Source organism: Oncorhynchus masou, chromosome 19, assembly GCF_036934945.1.
Source record: "Oncorhynchus masou masou isolate Uvic2021 chromosome 19, UVic_Omas_1.1, whole genome shotgun sequence".
NCBI classification, from domain to species: Eukaryota; Metazoa; Chordata; class Actinopteri; order Salmoniformes; family Salmonidae; genus Oncorhynchus; species Oncorhynchus masou.
The window spans coordinates 954,580-979,264 of NC_088230.1; the positions used below are offsets into that span (position 1 = coordinate 954,580).

At 42.8% G+C, this 24,685-nt stretch overlaps 1 protein-coding gene across 1 annotated transcript in view; it reads left to right on the forward strand.

The window, feature by feature from the left end:
* The window catches only part of LOC135505691 (MAM domain-containing glycosylphosphatidylinositol anchor protein 2-like), a 452,039-nt gene that overhangs the window by 315,469 nt on the left and 111,885 nt on the right, over window positions 1-24,685 (forward strand). Inside the window, exon 9 of the mRNA XM_064924737.1 lies at window positions 4,119-4,412. Within this exon, the coding sequence (XP_064780809.1) occupies window positions 4,119-4,412 (294 nt within the window). The remainder of the gene's footprint in view (window positions 1-4,118; window positions 4,413-24,685) is intronic.

Sequence of the window (24,685 nt, forward strand, 5' to 3'; positions counted from 1 at the left end):
GTGGCATTGTCATGCTGGAGGGTCATGTCTGGATGAGCCTGCAGGAAGGGTACCACATGAAGGAGGAGTATGTCTTCCCTGTAACGCACAGTGTTGAGATTGCCTGCAATGACAACAAGCTCAGACCGATGATGCTGTGACACACCGCCCCAGACCCTGACGGACCCTCCACCTCCAAATTGAACCCGCTCCAGAGTACAGGCCTTGGTGTAACGCTCATTCCTTCGATGATAAATGGGAATCCGTCTATCACACCTGGTGAGACAATACCGCGACTCGTCAGTGAAGAGCACTTTTTTCTAGTTTTGTCTGGTCCAGCGATGGTGGGTTTATGCCCGTAGTTTTGTGCCAATAGGTGACATTGTTGCCGGTGATGTCTGGTGAGGACCTGCCTTACAACAGGCCTATAATCCCCCAGTCCATCCTCTCTCAGCCTATTGCGGACTGTCTGAGCACTGATGGAGGGATTGTGCATTCCTGGTGTAACTCGGGGCAGTTGTTTTTGCCATCCTGTACCTGTCACGCAGGTGTGATGTTCGGATGTACCGATCCTGTGCAGGTGTTGTTGCACGTGGTCTGCCACTATGACGACGATCAGCTGTCCGTCCTGTCTCCCTGTAGCACTGTCTTAGACGTCTCACATTACGGACGTTGCAATTTATTGCCCTGGCCACTTCTGCAGTCCTCATGCCTGCTTGCAGCATGCCTAAGGCTTGATCACGCAGATGAGCAGGGACCCTGGGCATCTTTCTTTTGGTGTTTTTCAGAGTCATTAGAAAGGACTCTTTAGTGTCCTAAGTTTTCATAACTGTCAAATCAAATCAAATGTATTTATATAGCCCTTCGTACATCAGCTGATATCTCAAAGTGCTGTACAGAAACCCAGCCTAAAACCCCAAACAGCAAGCAATGCAGGTGTAGAAGCACGGTGGCTAGGAAAAACTCCCTAGAAAGGCCAAAACCTAGGAAGAAACCTAGAGGGGAACCAGGCTATGTGGGGTGGCCAGTCCTCTTCTGGCTGTGCCGGGTGGAGATTATAACAGAACATGGCCAAGATGTTCAAATGTTCATAAATGACCAGCATGGTCAAATAATAATAATCACAGGCAGAACAGTTGAAACTGGAGCAGCAGCACGGCCCGGTGGACTGGGGACAGCAAGGATTCATCATGTCAGGTAGTCCTGAGGCATGGTCCTAGGGCTCAGGTCCTCCGAGAGAGAGAAAGAGAGAATTAGAGAGAGCATACTTAAATTCACACAGGACACCGGATAGGACAGGAGAAGTACTCCAGATATAACAAACTGAGCCAAGCCCCCCGACACATAAAATACTGCAGCATAAATACTGGAGGCTGAGACAGGAGGGGTCAGGAGACACTGTGGGCCCATCCGATGACACCCCCGGACAGGGCCAAACAGGAAGGATATAACCCCACCCACTTTGCCAAAGCACAGCCCCCACACCACTAGAGGAATATCTTCAACCACCAACTTACCATCCTGAGACAAGACCAAGTATAGCCCACAAAGATCTCCGCCACGGCACAACCTTAATTGCCTACCGTCTGTAAGCTGTAAAGTCTTAACGCCCATTCCACAGGTGCATGTTCACTAATTGTTAATGGGTCAATGAACAAGCATGGGAAACAGTGGGGCGCAATTTCATTTTTGGATGAAAAACGTTCCCGTTTTAAACAAGATATTTTGTCACAAAAAGATGCTCGACTATGCATATAATTGGTAGCTTTGGAAAGAAAACACTCTGCCGTTTCCAGAACTGCAAAGATATTTTCTGTGCGTGCCCTAGAACGTGAGCTTCAGGCAAAACCAAGATGAGACGGCATCCAGGAAATGAGCAGGATTTTTGAGGCTCTGTTTTCCATTGTCTCCTTATATGGCTGTGAATGCGAGAGGAGTAAGTCTGCCCTTTCTGTCGTTTCCCCAAGGTGTCTGCAGCATTGTGACGTATTTGTAGGCATATCATTGGAAGATTGACCATAAGAGACCACATTTACCAGGTGTCCGCCCGGTGTCCTGCGCCGAAATTGGTGCGCAAAAGTCAGCTGCAAGTATTTTTCCACAGAATTCAGAGAAGAATGCAGGCTTCCACGAACGATATATCAATGAAGAGATATGTGAAAAGACACCTTGAGGATTGATTCCAAACAATGTTTGCCATGTTTCGGTCGATATTATGGAGTTAATTCGGAAAAAGTTTGACGTTGTAGGTGACTGAATTTTAGGTTCGTTTCGGTAGCCAAATGTGATGTACAAAACGGAGCGATTTCTCCTACACACAGTTGCTTTCAGGAAGAACTGCGCATTTGGTATGTAACTGAGAGTCTCCTCATTGAAAACATCCGAAGCTCTTCAAAGTTAAATGATTTTATTTATTTGGTTATCTGGTTTTTGTGAAAATGTTGCGTGCTAAATGCTACTCAAAATGCTAAGCTAGCTTAGCATACTCTTACACAAATTAGTCAATTGCTATGGTTCAAAAGCATATTTTGAAAATCTGAGATGAAAGTGTTGTTAAGAAAAGGCTAAACTTGAGAGCAGGCGCATTATTTTCATTTTATTTGCGATTTTCAGAAATCGTTAACGTTGCGTTATGCTAATGAGCCTGAGGCTTTAGTCACGATCCCGGATCCGGGATGGGGAGTTTCAAGAGGTTAAACCCTTTTACAATGAAGATTTGTATGAATTATCTTTGAAAGACAGGGTCCTGAAAAAGGGACGTTTCTTTTTTTTTTTAAGTTTAGTTCAGACCTGTTAGCTAGCTAGCTCGCTAATGTTTGCTCTGGTCCAACGTTAAATCAACTTGGAAGTTCAAAGAGATACAAAGTTCCTCAATAGAAGCTGCTCCTTCGTAGGTATAATTCTGTGGGCCTAATGCATGTTATAACAAGATACCCAGCGCTTCAAGGCAAGCTTCCTCCATCCTCTCGCTCTCTCCTCACCCTCCACTGTGACTGTGAGCATAGTGTTTCTTTCATTACGATTAAACATGCGGTAACTGCGAAATACAACTTGCTCTTAACAACTTTGTAATACAGATTATATCGCTCCACAGCAAGCTGCTTTATCCACATTGATTGGTGAAGTAATTAAAAGTTGAGCGAAATGTAAAAAAATATATATTTTATAAGTTTAAAAAGGAACAGAAAGGAACAATATAAACCGGTACTTTTTGGGGGCTCAAACCGGTTCAGATCTTTTCTGGTTGGAACATTGGAAGGGAATGAAAAAAAGAATGGTTCTGTTCAGAACGAAGTGAAAAGGTGAAGGGAAATGTTGGTTTCAACCCCTGGTTTTGGTGTGAACAGCGTGAAGCGAACCTGTGCACAGATATGGTGTGTGACTGTTTGAGACCAAAGTCTTGCAGACAGTATATCTGCGGTGCTGTTCATAGCAATGTTATTTCACTGAGTCTACCTTTAATAGATCAGTACTTTTCATGAGTAGTTGTGTTCACCTGGCCTACCTGGAAAACTAAGATGAATGATTTATGATGATAATGATTGTCATGGTGATGGTGGGGATGATGATCATGGTTATGGTCATGGTGGTGATAATGACTGAGAGAAGGTCTCATTGGTATAGATTTGTGGTTGAAGTTCTCCTCTTTTGCCTCATGTTTAGAGAGGACAAGACCTGACTCCTTATTGGAAGCAAATCTATCAGATTTCTGATGCATTTCAGTTGATTCCTCTCATTGACCTTTGTTCATGACGTCTGTTTGTGCGTCAGCTCTTCATTGCATTGTCCATTGTTTTACCATTGCTTACTTACATTTAATCCTTTCTCTGCTGATCACCATGTTTGGTGAATGTTCATACTGTTCCCTACCAACTTTAATCCAAGCTAACAGCCATCACTCCAACTCTCTCCGTGGCATGGTTCTCCATAATAGCAGTGTGTGTGGCCAAGACTCAAGTCAACTCATACTAGCAATGTGTGTATGTGGCCGAGCACTCAACTCAAACTCCATCAAATCCATTGCAACATGGATGCTCATTCGCTTTCCCATCCCTCCCCTGTCGACCATTCCCCCTTACCCCGCCAACCGACTTTCTAGAGCCCCATATCAGTCCCTCCTCTGTTTTTCTCTTTCTTAGTTCCCCCCAACCTGACAGTGCCACGGGGTAAGAGCCCCCTGGTGGTTCGGGAGGGCGACACAGTGGAGCTCGAGTGTCTGGTTTCAGGGAAGCCCAAGCCCATTATCCTGTGGTCTCGGGCCGATAAAGAGGCGCCCATGCCGGATGGGAGCCTGCAGGCTGAGAGCTACGACGGGGTGCTGCGGATCGTCAACGTGTCCAGAGAGATGACCGGCTCCTACCGCTGCCAGACCAGTCAGTTCAACGGGTTTAATGTGAAGCCCAGGGAAGCTGTGGTGGAGCTCATCGTACAATGTGAGTCGTGGGTAATGGTATGAGTCTGGAGGATTGTGTGGGGTAGGTGTGTGTGGGTGGGATTGTGTGGAGGATGTCTGTTGGGGTTTGATTGGGGGTCTTTGGGTGGTTGTTTCTTATGTTTTGTGTTTGGGGGTTTGTATGTTGTGTCTGGAGTATCTGTGATCGGTTTTGTGGTCTATCTATTTGCCTTCTTTCAATAGCCTCATTCAGACCAGACTGCACTGAATGTGTAATCGTGTATGTGCTTCTGTGCACTTACATTATGTATGTAACAGAACATTACAGCAGCCTCAATGGATCTCACCCCTCTTTCTTTCTCTTTCTTTCTTTCTTTCTTTCTTTCTTTCTTTCTTTCTTTCTCTCTCTCTCTCTCTCCACTCCACACCTCTCGCCCTCCCACAGCCATCCAATGTTCCTTTGAAGGGAAGGGTTTAAAATGAGTCCCAACCTCTATAACCTCTTTTCAATATTTAGTAATGTTTTGAGCAAGTCTGAACTAAAAGAGATCCATTATATATTATATAATAATTCACAGATGACATGTTGCACCCCCTCCCCCTGTCGCCTCAAGATTAATGGTTTTGCCGGCTGGAAAGTTTTGCTTCCCTCCCGACACCACTGTTTTGGTTCAGTGCAGTTAGAAAGCTCTAGTTACACCACTGGTGTTTAACATTAATAGGCACCTGCAAAATAAAATGTGGTTGTGCTGTTGTATTGTTTCATGTCTGATGCTCTCAGGGTGTTGTTATATATCATTTGAGAGGTGTGTACCACTTACAAATTTTGACATTTCACTTTACCTGTCAGAGGTATGATGAGCACAGGCATGTCTGATTAGGCTTCACTGTATCACAGCATCTGGTAGAATTTAAATGGCTCGTGTCCTCTCTCCTCGCCTCCTAAAAACCCATTGGAGGAGAAGGTCAGTAGGGAAGGACCTCTGGATTTCTCATGCAATGGATTTTTAGAAGGAGAGAGGGCAAGAGGAGTATGCAATTGAGATACTCCTGCTGACTTACAGTAGACTTCCATCAGCCTACCACAGTTTGCAACTTTGCAAAAAACTGCATATCTGGTAGCTTGTGGGTTGTCAATGAGTAGCTCATGAGTAGCTCAATTATATTGACCAAAAATGAAAAAGCAACATGTTGGTTCCATGTTTAATGAGCTAAAATAAAATGCAGAAAAAGCTTATTTCTCTCAAATTTTGTTCACAAATTTGCTTAATTCCCTGTTAGTGAGCATGTATCCTTTGCCAAGTTAATCCATCCACCTGACAGGTGTGGCATTTCAAAAAGCTGATTAAACAGAATGGCCATTACACAGGTGCAACTTGTGCTGGGGACAATAAAAGGCCACTCTAAAACTAGCAGTTTTGTCACACAACACAATGCCACAGATGTCTCAAGTTTTGAAGGAGCGTTCCATTGGCATGCTGACTGCAGGAAATGTCCACCAGAGCTGTTTCCAGAGAATTGAATGTTCAACCTCCAACGTCATTTGGACTTTGTCAGTACGTCCAAGAGAATTTGTCAGTACGTCCATCCGGCCTCACAACCGCATGCCAATTGTGTGGTGTTGTGTGGGCTAACGGCTTTGCAGATGTCAACATTGTGAACAGAGAGCCCCATGGTGGCGGTGGGGTTATGGTATGGGCAGGCATAAGCTACGGACAACGAACACAATTGCATTTTATCAATGGTCATTTGAATGCACAGAGATACTGTAATGAGATCCTGAGGCCGATTGTCGTGCCATTAATCCACAGCCATCGCCTCATGTTTCAGCATGATAATGCATGGTCCAATGTCGCAAGGATCTGTAGACAATTCCCGGAAGCTGAAAATGTCCCAGTTGTTTCCATGGCCTGCATACTCTCCAGGCATCAGAGTATTCAGAAGATTTCCAAAGGCTGGAGCGTCAGCCTTCTTGCCCGCTCCAGTTTCTCTCCAGTAGTGCTCCAGTAGCACTCACTTCACAAGCTCAGGGCATGCATTTGTAGTCTACTTGTGTGCTACTTATAGCCCCTTGCTTTACCTACTGTCATGGAGTTCACTAAATGTGTTCAATAAGGAACTGAAAAAACACACAGGTGCTAAATCAAGGTGACTTACAAAGATGAGAAGGAACTAATGAGGACCAGGAGCAAGAGAGGGAGTGTGGTGATGTAGGGTCCACAACTAAAGAATCATTGTGGAATCTGAAAATACACATATCTCGAAAGCATGATGATGGTGTACTTACTATGTGCACATGCTAAAAAGAAGGAACGAGGTGGGTAGATAACTACAGTGCCTTGCGAAAGTATTCGGCCCCCTTGAACTTTGCGACCTTTTGCCACATTTCAGGCTTCAAACATAAAGATATAAAACTGTATTTTTTTGTGAAGAATCAACAACAAGTGGGACACGATCATGAAGTGGAACGACATTTATTGGATATTTCAAACTTTTTTAACAAATCAAAAACTGAAAAATTGGGAGTGCAAAATTATTCAGCCCCTTTACTTTCAGTGCAGCAAACTCTCTCCAGAAGTTCAGTGAGGATCTCTGACTGATCCAATGTTGACCTAAATGACTAATGATGATAAATACAATCCACCTGTGTGTAATCAAGTCTCCGTATAAATGCACCTGCACTGTGATAGTCTCAGAGGCTGCACGTTCGTTTTGTTACTCTTTATTTGTTTGTTAACCTTTTTGGGATAGGGGGCAGCATTTTCACTTTTGGATGAATAGCGTGCCCAGAGTGAACTGCCTTCTACTCTGTCCCAGATGCTAATATATGCATATTATTATTATTAGTATTGGATAGAAAACACTCTGGAGTTTCTAAAACAGTTTGAATGATGTCTGTGAGTATAACAGAACTCATATGGCAGGGGAAAACCTGAGAAAAATCCAACCAGGAAGTCTGAGGTTTGTAGTTTTTCAAAGCTTGGCCTACCGAATACACATTGAGATATGGAGAAGTTGCACTTCATACGGCTTCCACTAGATGTTAACCGTCTTTAGAAACTTGAATGAGGATTCTACTATAAAGGAGGGGCTCATGAGACCTCTTTGAGTCAGTGGTCTGGCAGAGTGCCTTGGTCTCATGCCACGCGCTCCTGACAGAGTTACCTCTCGTTCCAATGCTTTTCTACAGTCAAAGGAATTCTCCGGTTGGAACATTATTGATGTTTTATGTTAAAAACATCCTAAAGATTGATTCCATACATCGTTTGACATGTTTCTAAAGGACTGTAACGGAAGTTTTCACATTTTTGTCTGGATGAAGTGCCTGCGCCTCATGAAGATGGATTACTGGGCTGAATACGTTAACAACAAGTGGCAATTTGGACATAAATGATGACCTTTATGGAGCAAATCAGTAATTTATTGTCGATCTGGGATTCCTGCGGGGGCCTTCTGATGAAGTTCATCAAAGGTAAGTGAATATTTATGGTGTTATTTCTAACTTTGTTGACTCCAAAATGGCGGATATTCCTCTGGCTGTTTTGGGTTCTGAGCGCCGTTCTCAGATCCATGGCCCGGAGCCTCCAGTGGCGATCCATGGCCCGGAGCCTCCAGTGACGATCCATGGCCCGGAGCCTCCAGTGACGATCCATGGCCCGGAGCCTCCAGTGAAGATCCATGGCCCGGAGCCTCCAGTGACGATCCATGGCCCGGAGCCTCCAGTGACGATCCATGGCCCTGAGCCTCCAGTGACGACCCATGGCCCGGAGCCTCCAGTGACGACCCATGGCCCGGAGCCTCCAGTGACGACCCATGGCCCGGAGCCTCCAGTGACGATCCATGGCCGGAGCCTCCAGTGACGAACCATGGCCCGGAGCCACCAGTGACGATCCATGGCCCGGAGCCTCCAGTGAAGATCCACGGCCCGGAGTCTCCAGTGAAGATCCATGGCCCGGAGCCACCAGTGACGAACCATGGCCCGGAGACACCAGTGACGATCCATGGCCCGGAGCCTCCAGTGAAGATCCATGGCCCGGAGTCTCCAGTGAAGATCCATGGCCCGGAGCCTCCAGTGACGATCCATGGCCCGGAGCGTCCAGTGACGATCCATGGCCCGGAGCCTCCAGTGACGATCCATGGCCCGGAGTCTCCAGTGAAGATCCATGGCCCAGAGCCTCCAGTGACGATCCATGGCCCGGAGCCTCCAGTGACGATCCATGGCCCGGAGCCTCCAGTGACGATCCATGGCCCGGAGCCTCCAGTGACGATCCATGGCCCGGAGAGTCCAGAGACGATCCAAGATCCGGAGACTCCAGCAACGGTTCCCAGTCCGGAGCCCCCGGCGGCGATCTACGGTCTGGATCCTCCGGCAACGTTCCACGGTCCGGCGCTTCCAGCGACAATCCCCGCACCAGAGGCACCACCGAAGCTGGTGGATCCGCGAGTGGAGTGGGATCTACATCCCACACAGGAGCCGCCACCGAGGCTAGATGCCCACCCGGACCCTCCCCCATAGAGTCAGGTTTTGCGGCCGGAGTCCGCACCTTTTGTAGGTGGGACTGTCACGCCCTGACCTTAAAGAACCTATTATTTCTCTATTTTTGTTAGGTCAGGGTGTGAGGTCAGGTTTCTATATTGGCCTGGCATGGTTCCCAATCAGAGGCAGCTGTATATCGTTGTCTCTGATTGGGGATCATATTGTTTCATCTGATCATCTGTTGTTTTGAGGGATCTTGATTTTTGTATTGTTGCTTTTTAGCCCTACAAAGCTGCACATTCATTTTGTTACTCTTTATTTGTTTTGTTGCTGGTTCACATTAATAAATATGATGAACGCCTTCCACACTGCACCTTGGCCCAATCCTTCCAACAACGAACGTTACATACCAATAGAACATTTTTTTTAAACAAACTCTGCATCTCTGCCCAGCCTGGAAAGAATGGCCAAAAGGATCCCAGTGGCTTTGCAAGTGTGGAGAGGTTATTCTCTGCTGCCGGCCTGCTCTCCAGGCACCATCGCATGAGCTTGAAGTCAAACTTGTGTTTCTAAAAATGAATTCAAAGGTACATAGTCATTTTTCATTTAATTTGTATCAGTCTATAATGCACAATGTGACTCGTTTCAGGAAATTGGGCATATGTCACGCGTCACTACTTCACAGGATAGATTTATGTTCAAATGGCTAATTATTTTTGGATGAGTTTTTGGGCAGAAATGCTTTATGGAACATCTGAACTTTCATGTGCATTAATAACAAATGTGTATGCTATCTGTAAATACAAATGAAATTGTTAAACTATGAGCCTAGTTAGTTTAGCCATGAAAAAAGACAGGAACCTTCCCGCTGGCCATGATTGGCTGAGATAATGGAAGAGCTCGACATGCCGAGAGATGAGTTCGGATTGGTCTGCCACACTTCTGTCTATAACATGAGCTGGTCAGTATTTGTAGGTAATCCATTCTAAGCAGCTTTTTTTTTAAAGATATCAAAGTGTTGCTCTCCACTTTCTGGAGGACCGAGTTTTGAAATCAGTGGAAGGCCAGGTGGAATTAGAATATGATAGGTACGGAGATGGAGAAAATTCTAGCCTTTGATTGCAAATATGAGTCGAAAAAGAGAACACAGAAGGATGTATAAAACACCTGTCACCGGATTACATCTTCAAACTAAGGGTAACCATGGCATTCGTGACAGAGAGGGAGAAGCGTCCATCCATGTATACTGGTAAGATAGTCTGGCTTGCTAGATTTTCAGATATTACACGTTCCTAATTTTGTCAGAAATCCGTTTTCGTTTCAAGTTAAAGCGTACTGTTAGCTAGCTAGCTAATGTTAGCAGGCTGGCTTTCTAGCTAACTTTACATGTTTGATCTGTATAGTAATATTATTTGTATCTCAGGGCCATTTACATTGCTAGATATAGCCTAATGTTAGCTAGCTAACATTGAACCTGGCTACCTGCAGATTCATGCAGGGTAGTAATGTTATGAGTTGGGATTATGGTTCATTGTTTTGCTAGCTAGCTACATGTCTAAACAAAAGACTCCACTATGCAAGTAACCATTTCAGTAGAATGTTCATCATGTCACTGTGACAACTGTCAATAGACGTAGTTGGTAAATTCACTCTGGCTATCTACTCCGATTTCAGAGCACTCTCCTCTGAGTGTGCCATAGCGCAGAGTAACTGACGAAATTAAGAAACACTCAACACCCGTTGAATATGGCCGGTGTCAGTAAATGTCAGCAAAAAAAGTGTAATTAAATTGTTGACAGCAGCACAGTTACAGTCACCAATGCTCTGGATAACATAACATTCTAACCAGCTCTGCTAAGGCAAGTAAAAGGGTTAGAGTTAGCTGTTCTCTCATGTGTCTGGAAGTAGCTAGCAAGCTAGCCAACGTTAACCAGTTATCTTGGGAGTCTGACTGCTGCTGTTCGGTCAGAATACTCGGATCAACCCTACTCCTCGGCTAGAGCGTCCAGTGTGCACTCTTAACACTCCGAGAGCGAAACGCTCTGAATTTATGAACGGATATTCTGACAACGTTCTGAGTTTATGAACACCCAGGGCACAGTCTGCCACTCCAGATTGAATTAACGAATACACCCGTAGTATAAACCAGCCGTAGTCTTGAAATCTTTGGTTGTTTAGTACATGGCCTCACATCTGAATCCTTAACCTCTCTGAACCACCCATATCTGGGATAATTGTCATCAGCAACGGCGAATAGCATAGCACCACAGTCAAATAATATTACTATTCATGAAATCACAAGTGCAATATTGCAAACACAGTTTAGCCTTTTGTTAATCCACCTGTCATTATGTTTTGCAGCGAAAGCAATACAAGCGTTTGTGTAAGTTTATTGATCGCTCGACAAAACAATAAGTACACTTAGCATCAGGTAACTTGCTCACGAAAATCAAAAAAGCAATCAAATGAATCGTTTACCTTTGATGATCTTCGGATGTTTTCACTCACAAGTCTCCCAGTTAGACAACAAATGTTCTTTTTGTTCCATAAAGATATTTTTTATATCCAAATACCTCCGTTAGTTTGGTGCGTTATGCCCAGGAATCCACCGGAAAGAGCGGTCACGACAACACAGACAAAAAGGCCAAATGATATCCATAATGTCCACAGAAACATGTCAGACGTTTTTTATAATCAATCCTCAGGGTGTTTTTCAAATATCTATTCAATAATATATCAACCGGGACAGTTGGCTTTTCACTAGGACCGGGAGTAACAATGGCCGCCTTTGAGAACCCCCACTTATCCACTTACGCAATGTGGTCGTTCACGCTCATTCTTCAAAATAAAAGCCTGAAACTATGTCTGAAGACTGTTGACACCTTGAGGAAGCGATAGGAAAAGGATTCTGGTTGATATCCCTTTAAATGGAGCAATGGGAGGCTATGGAACATGGAGTTTTCAAAATAGAAGCCACTTCCTGGTTTGATTTTTCTCAGGGTTTCGCCTGCAATATCAGTTCTGTTATACTCACAAACAATATTTTGACAGTTTTGGAAACTTTCGAGTGTTTTCTATCCTACTCTGTCAATTATATGCATATTCTAGCATCTGGTCCTGAGAAATAGGCCGTTTACTTTGGGAACGTTATTTTTCCAAACATAAAAATAGTGCCCCCTAGCTTCAAGAAGTTAAAGAGATGGGTGGGGCTAAGGCTTAAGAGGGTGTGAACGATGCTGAATGGGTGTAGACAAAGAAGAGCTCTCCAGTAGGTTTACCAAAATATTCAAGGCCATTTTTCAAAAGTGAGATTACAAGTTATCAACTTTCAAAACAGAATTACTTTCCCATTGCTCCTCAACTGTAGTGTATGATATATAATTTTTTAGCCCTGAATCTCTACTACTATCCAATGTAAAAAACACAATTTCAAATTTTGCTACATAAAACTGAATCTGGTTAATCACAAATGCTGAGCTCTTTTTGTCCCTACCATGTTGCACACTCGCAAATGCTTCACAATGTATTTATTTGTAGGCTATGCCATAGTTTGTACGTCTCACATGTCATTAGAAACCACATTTGTTTTAGCAAGTCAGCCATATCAGCTATGTTTTTTTAAAGGCAGTAAATGAGGCTGCATGAACTGTTTGGCTGCCAGACAAGGCTCCGCTGATAGCCAGGTGTAGCTGTGGTAAGATGTTGGGACTGCTGTTGGAACTGCTTTATGTAGGCCCTAACAGTTTGTGGGCACTGTCTGTCACCATTATAGTGCAATGCATGTATTGTTTAGTGTTGTGTAGTGGATTGGCTAGCATGCATTCCACTTTTACATTTTTTTGCCCCACAAAAGATTTACATGCTAAAATCGCCACTGCTATGCGCAAAATGAAAAACGACAGGATATTTGTAGCATGATAAAACAGCCTTGCTGTTTCTACCCTCATTGCATCAAATATGTATGCTGCTGAGACAATGTTTTAACATTTTCATGGTGACACTGTGACAGCGCAAAAAAATAAATAGAGGAAATCTGTTCTCGACGGACATCGAAACTCAATCTTTAACCAGAGGTACTATAAAACCATTTGGTATAATTTGCTTTGAATAATATACATTTTGTCTTGAAGACAAGGTTAATTTGCTTTGACTCTATTGTTCCATAGGCCAATATGTACTTTTGTGGGGCACAACAAACCGAGCTAAGTATCACACAGTTCTTCTCTCTAAATTCCCTTTCCCCTCTGTCTCACTCAATTGGATGTGTCTCACTCACTCAATTGCCTTCCGACTGCTCCCTCTATACATGCATCCTGAGTGGCACACATGCTCCCATTAGGCCTACATAAATAAATGCCCATGCAATGTATCTAACTGATGGAATACACAAGCTACATTCCTTGCTAAATAACGACAGTTTTATCACAAATTCAAAATGGACTGGTTGATTGAAGTAGGGAAATATGTGTTCCAACAACGAACTGCAGTTTTGGAATAATTACATCCTGTCTATTTTTCACTTTGGCTACTTGCGAACTGCTAGTGCCATTTATAATTGGTTAGCCTAAGGCTAGGCTATAACCCCCCCTTACACATAGACAGGTCCCACACTGAAAATATGCATAAACATTAGTTTGATAAAGACAACAAGCATATTTTGAACAGAATCATTAAGTCTAGGCCTACTTACCAAACAGATGTCGTGGCCGTGATTCATCACCATGCAGTGTTCAAAGAATAGAAGGATAGGCATAATATATTAAATCAAAGGTATGTATATCTAAAGTACATTTCATGATCTAAAAGATCCCAGAAATGTTCCATACTCACATACACTCTAAACTGTGCAGATTTGTCGCACAACACAATGCCATAGATGCCTCAAGTTTTTAGGGAGCATGCAATTGGCATGTTGACTGCAGGAATGTCCACCAAAGATGTTGCCAGAAAATGTAATGTTAATTTCTCTAGCGTTTTGCTAATGTCAACGTTGTGAACAGAGTGCCCCATGGTGGCGGGGAGATTATTGTACAGGCATAAGCTACGGACAACAAACACAATGGAATTTTATCGATGGCAATTTGAATGCACAGATACCGTGACGAGATCCTGAGGCCCGTTGTAATGCCATTCATCCACCGCCATCACCTCATGTTTCAGCATATTAATGCATGGCCCGATGTTGCAAGGATCTGTACACAATTCCTGGAAGCTGAAAATGTCCCAGTTCTTCCATGGCCTGCGTACTCACCAGACACCCATTGAGCATGTTTGGAATACTTTGGATCAACGTGTACGACAGCGTGTTCCAGTTCCCGCCAATATCCAGCAACTTCGCACAGACACTGAAGAGGAGTGGGACAACATTCCACAGGACACAATCAACAGCCTGATCAACTCTATACGAAGGAGATGTGTCGCGCTGCATGAGGCAAACTGTGGTCACACCAGATACTGACTCGTTTTCTGATCCATGCGCCTACTTTTCTTTAAAGGCATCTATAACCAACAAATGCATATCTGTATTCCCAGTCATGGGAAATCCATAGATTAGGACCTCATTAATATATTCCAATTGACTGAGTTCCTAATATAATATGAACTGTAAGTCAGTAAAATCTTCAATAATGTTGTGTTCATATTTTTTGTTTGTTATTCATCAGGAAATCAGCTCAACGTGACTTTAGGAAATCTGTTTCCAAGAATTCCCACGCGTAAATAGAGCGGCATATGTGATTGTATCCCAATGTAGGCTAATCAAGGTTTGAAATTATTATGTATTTGGCAAATACTTTATCCGTTTGGGATTCTTGCTGTTCATTTGCAGTGTACACATTTTTTATAACTACTGTATGTTCCACCACCCCGACCATCCACTCAAGGTTAAAATCGTCCCACGGCTGTATGTAATTGGGGACTCCTGTTGTAGAGAGTGAGGTGAAGATCTTCATAGCGGCTAAATCCTTTGTTTACCTTTTCAGCCACTGCGTCAGTGCGGAGCCAAGCCTAGCCGCTAACCTTTGATATGTGTTGCCTGTCATCAGCGTTATAATCACAATCAATTCAATGAGCATTGGCTGTTTAGTCTTCAAAGCACATCAGAACTTCATTAATGTTCCTCACAGATCCAACTCATTAATTACTGAACTCAGATGTGATGGCCACATCAAAATACCTTGTAGAAAAAAACAGGAACAAAAATAAAATGTCCCTTCTTCCCCAATAACTGTGGTCACTTGAGTTCCTACTCCATCATACTTCCATTATAGTCATGATTGATTACTTGTTCTATAAATGGTTATTACGGTGTGTTCCATATACACACCTAGTGCGGGTTTCCTGGATACAGATCAAGCCTGGTTTTGGACTTAGGAGCACTTTCAATAGAAAATCTCCTGTTTGTGATCATCTGGTCAGTGAGTATTTTCTAGGCTTTAGAGGGAATAAGTACAGGAGTTTTGATTGAACATGTGAGGGCCAAACTAACTAACTGGGCCATGTGAGAAAACAATGGGGATTCGAGTCATGGAAACTTTAAATCCCCAATAACAATAGAATTTATGGCACACAGTAACAGAATCAACCCTTTCCCTAAGTTTTCTTATTTCCTATAATCACTTGCCAGAGAAACCGTATGCATTCACCCAGCGCCATGCATAGATTGCTTTAATTTCCCTCATTCCCTCCTTCTTTTTTCTCCTTTCTCCTGAAAAACTTCCATCTCTGTGAATGAGTAACACTGCTTTGAATCCCAGTCTTTGATTTTAAATATTCCATTCAAATCTACATTAATGAATACAAAATGAATACTAGCGGGAATAAATTAGCCTTCTGCTAATTAGCCGTTAAGCCATCTTAGAATGTCATATCTTTAGGAGGAGTGGGGTTTCAATGGAATGGAGTAGAGTACTATACTGTAGCTAAGGGGCTGTTCTGAAGCCTGCTGTGTATGTGCGTGTGCGTGTGCGTGTGTGTGTGGATGGGCCTGCCAGTCTGAAAGTGAGGTTGCAAAAAAAACATGTCTTCACAGGGGGAATCCATATTTATGAACTGAACACAACTATTTTTAGAACACCTGGCCAGAAAGAAATGTGTGCATTTATCTATATGCCAAAAGTGCGCAACAATGCCTAATTTATCCTAACCATTACAAATATATCCTAATTGCTAATTCAGTCAAAAAAACAAACAAGTGCCATTTAAAATGTATTTATTGAAACCACAATATCAAGTGGTTATATTATATTGTTGAACACAATCATCAAAAAGGCATTGACCTCAGCAGTGGCGCTTGATTGGAGAAGCCTATGGCTTTTATTCATTTAGCCCTTATCACAGTAAAAACACAGAGTTTATAGTAAAAAAACAATGTAATATTACAGAATCAAATATAACAGAATATGTTTCCAAATGAAAAAAGTTTGGCTGCGTGGAGTAACACGGATTTTGCATCTGGAATTATTATTCCCAGAGTGACAATAAAAAGCGGGTTCAATCTGGCAAGTTGAAAGACAATTTTTTCAGGGTTACCAACCAAAATAGATCTGCTTTTGACATACACTTTACATGATACGTTTATATATATTTGTTCAGTCTACATTGCATTCGGAAAGTAATTCAAACCCCCTTGACTTTTTCCACATTTTGTAATGTTACAGCTTTGTTCTAAAATGGAGCAAATTGTTTTGTTTTTTCTCATCAATCTACACACAATACTCCATAATGATGAAGCAAAAACAGTTTTATCAATTTTAGCAAATGTATAAATATAAAAAAAGGAAAAAATCACACAAGTACATAAGTATTCAGACCCTTTACTCAGTGCTTTGTTGAAGCACCTTTGGCAGCGATTACAGCCTCGAGTCTACTTGCGTATGACGCTATACGCTTGGCACACCTGTATTTGGGGAGTTTCTCCCATTCTTCTCTGCAGATTGGTTGGATGGGAAGCATCGCAGCACAGCTATTTTTAGGTCTCTCCAGAGATGTTCAATTGGGTTCAAGTCCAAGCTCTGGCTGGGACACTCAAGGATATTCAGAGACTTGTCCCGAAGCCACTCCTGTGTTGTCTTGGCTGTGTGCCAAAACAATCCTGACTAGTCTCCCAGTCCCTTCTGCTGAAAAACATCCCCACAGCATGATTATGCCACCACCATGCTTCGCCATAGGGATGTTGCCAGGTTTCCTCCATACGTGACGCTTGGCATTCAGACCAAAGAGTTCGATCTTAGTTTCATCAGACCGGAGAATCTCATTTCTCATGGTCTGAGAGTCCTTTAGGTGCTTTTTGGCAAAATCCAAGCGGGCTGTCATGTGCCTTTTCCTGATGAGTGGTTTCCGTCTGGCCACTTTACCATAAAGGCCTGATTGGTGGAGTTTTGCAGAGATGGTTGTCCTCCTGCAAGGTTCTCCCATAACCACAGAGGAACTCTGGAGCTCTGTCAGTGACCATCAGGTTCTTGGTCACCTCCCTGAACCAGGCCCTTCTCCCCTGATTGCTCAGTTTAGCCGGGCGACCAGCTCTAGGAAGAAACTTCTTCCATTTAAGAATGATGGAGGCCACTGAGTTCTTGGGGACCTTCAATGCTGCAGAAATGTTTTGGTACCCTTCCCAAGATCTGTGCCTCAAAACAATGTTGTCTTGGAGCTCTACAGACAATTCCTTTGACCTCGTGGCTTGGTTTTTGCTCTGGCATGTACTGTCAACTGTGGGACCTTATAGACAGGTGTGTGTTTTCCAAATCATATCCAATCAATTGAATTTACCACAGGTGGGCTCCAATCAAGTCGTAGAAATATCTCATGGATGATCAATGGAAACAGGATGCACCTGAGCTCAATTTAGAGTCCCATAGCAAAAGTTCTGAATACTTATGTAAATAATGTATTTCTGTATTTATAAAAAAAGAATCAAAAAACAGTTTTCACTTCGTCATTATGGGGTATTGTGTTTAGATTGATGAGGAAAAAATGTATTTTTATCCAATTTAGAATAAGGCTGTAATGTTGAAAAAAAGTTGTAAAAAGGGAAGGGGTCGGAATACTTTATTTATTTTTGGCTCAGAAAACTAGAAATAAAATCACTGCCCACGGGCTGCCTTTTGGGGAACGCTGCTCTACAACAACACTGTAGATCCCCATGCCTCACACACGGGCAGCTGCAATGCAATGTGTGGGGAGGAAAAGAGTTATTAAGGTGAATATTGTGCCTCACAGTATCTCCAATGCAATGTGTGGAGAGGAAAAGAGTTATTAAGGTGAATATTGTGCCTCACAGCATCTCCAATGCAATGTTGTGGGAAGAAGCAGATCTTAAGTTGAATACAGCATATTCTGAAAAGTCATGTAGCCCCATTTCTAATTAGGTGTGTTGGTGCTGAGCTAGAATCAATTCCCTGTAGTTCACTCAGGTGGTTCAATCGGAGGGGAGTGTCGTAGCTGAATCAGAATTAGTTAGGTAACATAGATAAATAAGATGTTTTATTTACTTTATACTTGTCATTAGACTGTCTTCTTTTGGACTATACTGTTGGCAGTTACATTTTCCTCTCTCTTCTCTAGGGAAAAGTCACTTGGGGCCCAGAGAGGGGAGAGGTCAGGCTTGTCTTTTACATGTCTGGTAATATGCAGATTATCAGAAAGGGAGAAGTCAGGTTTGAACATTGTCTTCATATTTGAATGTGTCTGTAACTATTCCGAAACCATGTAAAAGGCTCCACTATGTCTGTACTCCAGTCACTCCCTCATTTTCCCATTGGGGGGAGGAGTTTGGCAGTGTCTGGAACCATTGTATTACCCCTCTGATGTTGCATGAATCTTGACCTAGTATATGACCTAGAGGCCCACTCCCCTCCGTGAGCTTGTCCAGGAGGGGGTGTATTTGAGATGGGAGTATCTAGAATTGACAATTGACATATTCCATTGGATGAGGTAATGTTTTGGTACTATGAAGTACCAAGAACGAGAAGTAGAGCCTCGTCTAAGAGACCAAACTGAACAATAATTTATAGCTAATGCTATCTGGCTATGGGATACTCCTCCCTCAAGTAAAAGGCCCTTTGTGAAGTTCCTAAGATTGGTGGTTCGTCATGTGAGTTGAGAGGTGTGTATCTTGGCTATAAAATAATATAGTATTCTATATATATATCTGAGAGTCAAAGGGCTATGGTGAAGCTGGATTTCTTAAGTATAACTCTGACTGGTTGTTTGCTCTCTCATCATTTAGTAATACAGGAAATTACCACGAGAGGCGGCAGGTAACCTAGTGGTTAGCGCTTTGAACTTGTAACCGAAAGGTTGCAAGATTGAATCCCTGAGTTGACAAGGTAAAAATCTGTCGTTCTGCCCCTGAACAAGGCAGTTGACCCACTGTTCCTAGGCTGTCATTGAAAATAAGAATTTGTTCTTAACTGACTTTTCTAGTAAAATAAAGGTAAAAAAAGATCACTCTTCAGAAGAGTCCATCACACATTCTGAATGCCCAGTGGTGTAAAGTACTTTAAGTAAACATACTTTGAAGTACTACTTAAGTAGTTTTCTGGGGTATCTGTACTTTACTTTACTATTCATATTTTTGACAACTTTTACTTTTACTTCACTACATTCCTAAAGAAAATAATGTACTTTTTACTCCGTTCATTGTCCCTGACACCCAAAAGTACTCGTTACATGTTGAGTGCTTAGCAGGGCAGGAAAATGGTCAAATTGACACACTTATCAACACAACTTCTGTGGTCATCTCTACTGCTTCTTATCTGGCAGAATCCCTAAACACACATGCATCATTTGTAAATAATGTCTGAGTGTTGGAGTGCACCCCTGACAATCTGTACATTTTAAAAACAAGAAAATGATCTGCTTTGCTTAATATGAGGAATTTGAAATTATTTATACTTTTTCTTTTGGTACTTAAGTATATTTTACCAATTCCATTTACTTTTGATACTTAGGAATATTTAGAACCAAATACTTTTAGACTTTTACTCAAGTAGTATTTTACTGAGTGACTTTCACTTTTACTTGAGTAACCTTCTACTCAAGTATGACAATTGGGTACTTTTTCCCACCACTGTGAATGCCTGCCTGGTCTGGACTCTCAGTGGAGGACATGAACGGATGCAGCTCCTCTCCCCTCCATTCTTCTTCTCTCAGCTGAAATCAATTTACTCCCACCAGGAGCGATAGGTCCAGATAATCCAGCCTGCCCTTCACATCGTGAAGCAGCGGCGGCGAGAAGTTTTGTTTTAGCACAATTAGATCTGGAATGGAAGCAAACAAGATAAACAAGTGGGCACTAACTCAAAGGCCTGTCCAGAAGCTTTTTAGCATGCCTCTGCAATCAACTGCATTCGTGAAAATATCTGTTAGGCAGGCTTGCTTGTGCTTGCAGGAGAGGAAGCGTGCCATGCTGCTTCCCTTCATCAGGAAAACATGCAGGTAGAACAAAGATTAAACTACCCTAATAAGATTTGCCCAAGGGACATTCTGAATTGATTTCCTCTATGAGGATATGAATAAAGGGAATATGTCCTCCATCTGCAGTTACATAAAAGGTTCCATATATCCAAACAAAACGCTCTGATCTCCAAATAATGTTCACCATGGAACACAAACTCATCAATAAGATGGTAAAGTGAACTATCCTCCTCTGAATTAATCATCATCCCTCCATATTATTACGTGAGTCACACCGATGGTAATACATTCACAATTACCTGTAACTGAATAGAATTGCTGTCTCTATACCGTTTCCCCTGTTACATCCTAAGAGACTAAAGAAATAGTCCCTCAATGAAAAGTATTCCTCTGTCCTGAAGATCCATCTTCACTCAGTCAAAGTAAAACTAGAAACAACAACATGTTTCTTTTCCCTTGAGTAGCAGTAACCTTTGAACAACCAGTTCAATGGCATTTGAAGAAAACTCAGGCCACTTTCAGGGGTGAGGGAAGGAATATACAGGAAGAAAAAAAAGGTGCTAAGTAGAACTGTATGGTTCTTTGGTTTGTCTCCATATAGGGAACCCTTTTTGGTGCTAGCTAGAAGCCTTTGCCTTACAAAGAACCATTTTGGAACCCTTTTTCCTAAAGGTGTAGGGCTTAGGATGCCATCTGGGATACATCCTGAGGCTGCACAGACCTACTGGTCTAAAACCTATGTTGAGTAGGTGTGTCCCCACATTTCCATGGTGACCAGTAAAGGTGGATAAGGGTGGCTTTAAGAGGTTTCAGTGATACACTGATGGAGGTCTGACATGGATAGAGCTGAAGTGGATGGAGAGAGGAGGCCAGGAATCAGTCAAGTAAAGATTAGGACTACAATACATGTCTGAAGTCACCGCTTACACACACACACACGTTTAGGTTCAATGAGTGATATCTTGGCAGACAACTATATTCTTCGGCACCAACATCCCAAAACAGTGTTTATAGTGAAGCCAGTTATTAGAGGTTAAGCATTGATAAATCAATCATCACATCAGTGTGTATTTTCATGGCCCTTTTTACCAGTCACAGAGTACTAAATACACTGGCACAGCGCGGTTTCTCTGGACCCCAAAGAAACAAATGTGTCAGCTACTCACAAAGTATAGACTACCGATCGCTGTCCATGGTTCTGGAATTGTTACCTCTACACGTCCGCCTATCGATAGACTATCAGATTATGTGGCGCTAGTGCTTGCAGTAGCCTATAGCTTTGCTTTAATGGATATATGTTTATTTTTATTTGGTGGTCATTTTAACCTACTGTTTATGTTTCACGAAGCTATAGGCTTACGGTGTCGCAATGCTGCTATTTAGAATGCTGGCTGGCGACAATAATGTATTTACTTGTTCAATAATTCAATTGGGAAATTCAAACATTGCAAACAATTTTTGGGGGGAATATACAGTTGTCCTGTAAGCCTACCTCTCTCGCAGTTTAGATATAAAGGTTGTGCTGTGTAAAACCAGTCTATTAGTGGCAAATAATATAATCAGTCCACCGTCAAAACAATAGTTTACTAGGGATTGTTTATATTATACAGACAATGCAGTCTAGACTACTAGGCGAGCTATAGCTACAGTGCCTTGCGAAAGTATTCGGCCCCCTTGAACTTTGCGACCTTTTGCCACATTTCAGGCTTCAAACATAAAGATATAACACTGTATTTTTTTGTGAAGAATCAACAACAAGTGGGACACAATCATGAAGTGGAATGACATTTATTGGATATTTCAAACTTTTTTAACAAATCAAAAACTGAAAAATTGGGCGTGCAAAATTATTCATTTATTTAATGATTCTTCACAAAAATACAGTTTTATATCTTTATGTTTGAAGCCTGAAATGTGGCAAAAGGTCACAAAGTTCAAGGGGGCCGAATACTTTCGCAAGGCACTGTATATACTGTATGCAGTATTTTCTGGAGGCTATTTATATTAGGCCTACACATTGAAACTCGGACTCCACGTAATCTGTCTCGTCACTTGTCGGCTTACCAGTGTTTAGAGAAGGGGCGACGCTTTCACAAGTGCTGCTTGGTCCCTGGCAGTTGTCAGCTTGGTTTTCTGGGAGTGGAGGACGAGGAGAAGGAGGGCTGGCACTCTAACTATAGAAATTGTCACTAATTCTCAAGGGAAGAAGAGGAGGAGCAAGGCCACTGTCATTGTCGGGCCGGGCAGAGAAGGGCTCTGTCGGGACTGGAAGGCTGCTATGGAAGTAGCCACCTAGCTTCCACCTGTGAAGGTGTTTCGTCAGTCAGGGACAAGGTGGTAGCTTTGCTGATGTGGTAAGGCAGGCTGCCACCGGCTTGGCTGAGAAATAGGCGGCAGAATAGAAATTAGATGCATGAAAACTATGTCTGACTTACCAACTACCCATGTAGGTTGGACATCACAAACACTTTGCTTGCTATGTGTAGAAATTGAAAAGGAGGGTTACTGTCAAAATTGCAAATGTTTTTTTAACACATGTGAGATGAGGGGTACATTTTTACAGCCATGGGAGGAGAGGGTCATTGTTCTATAGGTACAGTACATAGTATGCATTGTATCCAGCTCGCTTGTAATTGTTCTGTACTAGTATTTCTGTTGTGTATTCAGTGTGGTTTCAAATACACAATATATACAAAAGTATGTGGACACCCCTTCAAATGAGTGGATTCGGTTATTTTAGCCACCGGTTGCTGACAGGTGTATAAAATCGAGCACACTGCCATGCAATCAAGGAAAACATTGGCAGTAGAGTTGCCTTACTGAAGAGCTCTGGGAATTTCAACGTGGCATTGTCATACAATGCCACCTTTCCAACAAGTCAGTTAGTCAAATTTCAGCCCTGCTAGTAAATGTTTTTATTGTGAAGTGGAAATGTCTAGGAGCAACAATCGCTCAGCCGCGAAGTCGTAAGCCACAAAAGCTTACAGAATGGGACCGGCGAGAGCTGACATGCGTAGTGCTAAAAAAAATTGCCTGTTCTCATTTACAACACCCAAACAAAGTTCCTCTGAAAGCAATGTCAGCACAATAACTGTTCATCGGGAGCTTCGTGAAATGGGTTTTCATGACCAAGCATCTAGACAACTCTGTGCTTCCAACTTAGTGCCACAGTTTGTGGAAGGCCCTTTCCTGTTTAAGCATGACAATTGCCCCATGCACAAAGCGAGGTTCATACAGAAATGGTTTGTTGAGGTTGGTATGGAAGAAGTTGACTGGCCTGCACAGAGCCCTGACCTCAACCCCATCGATCACCTTTGGGATGAATTAGAATGCTGACTGCGAGCCAGGTCTAATTGCCCACAATCATTAGAGAAGCGAAAAATTCTTCCTTAGTGGATGATTTTCTCAAAATCTAAAGGCACAATCTAGATTGGAGTCAATGTCTTAAAAGTCCAGTAGTTGAACATGTTATTATTCCAACCGTGTGAAAGTGAGAAACTGACACGTTTTCATTTTCGCCAAAAACAACTGATTTGACGGCCTGCACAGTTCAGTGCGAGACGACCGTTGGACCCGATGACGTGTTTCATGATCTTAGCGCAACCAGGGCTGGCAAAACCTTGGATCATTGCTATTCTAACTTCCGCGACGCATATAAGGCCCTGCCCCGCCCTCCTTTCGGAAAAGCTGACCACGACTCCATTATGTTGATCCCTGCCTACAGACAGAAACTAAAACAAGAAGCTCCCACGCTGAGGTCTGTCCAACGCTGGTCCGACCAATCTGATTCCACACTCCAAGACTGCTTCCATCACGTGGACTGGGATATATTTCGTATTGCGTCAGACAACAACCTTGACAAATACGCTGATTCGGTGTGCGAGTTCATTAGAACGTGCGTTGAAGATGTCGTTCCCATAGCAACGATTAAAACATTCCCAAACCAGAAACCGTGGATTGATGGCAGCATTCGCGTGAAACTGAAAGCGCAAACCACTGCTTTTAATCAGAGCAAGGTGACCTGAAACACGACCGAACACAAACAGTGTAGCTATTCCCTCCGCAAGGCAATCAAACAAGCTAAGCGTCAGTATAGAGACAAAGTAGAATCTCAATTCAACGGCTCAGACACAAGAGGTATGTGGCAGGGTCTAGAGTCAATCACGGATTACAAAAAGAAAACCAGCTCCGTCACGGACCAGGATGTCTTGCTCCCAGGCAGACTAAATAACTTTTTGCCCGCTTTGAGGGCAATACAGTGCTACTGTGTAACGGCGTTCTTCGTTTGTCGAAAGAGAGTCGGACCGAAATGCAGCGTGTTGGTTACTCATGTTTTTTAATGAAACAAATGACGATTACATGAAAATACTGAGACAAATACACAGAGACAGGAACAATCACCCACGAAATACACAGTGAAA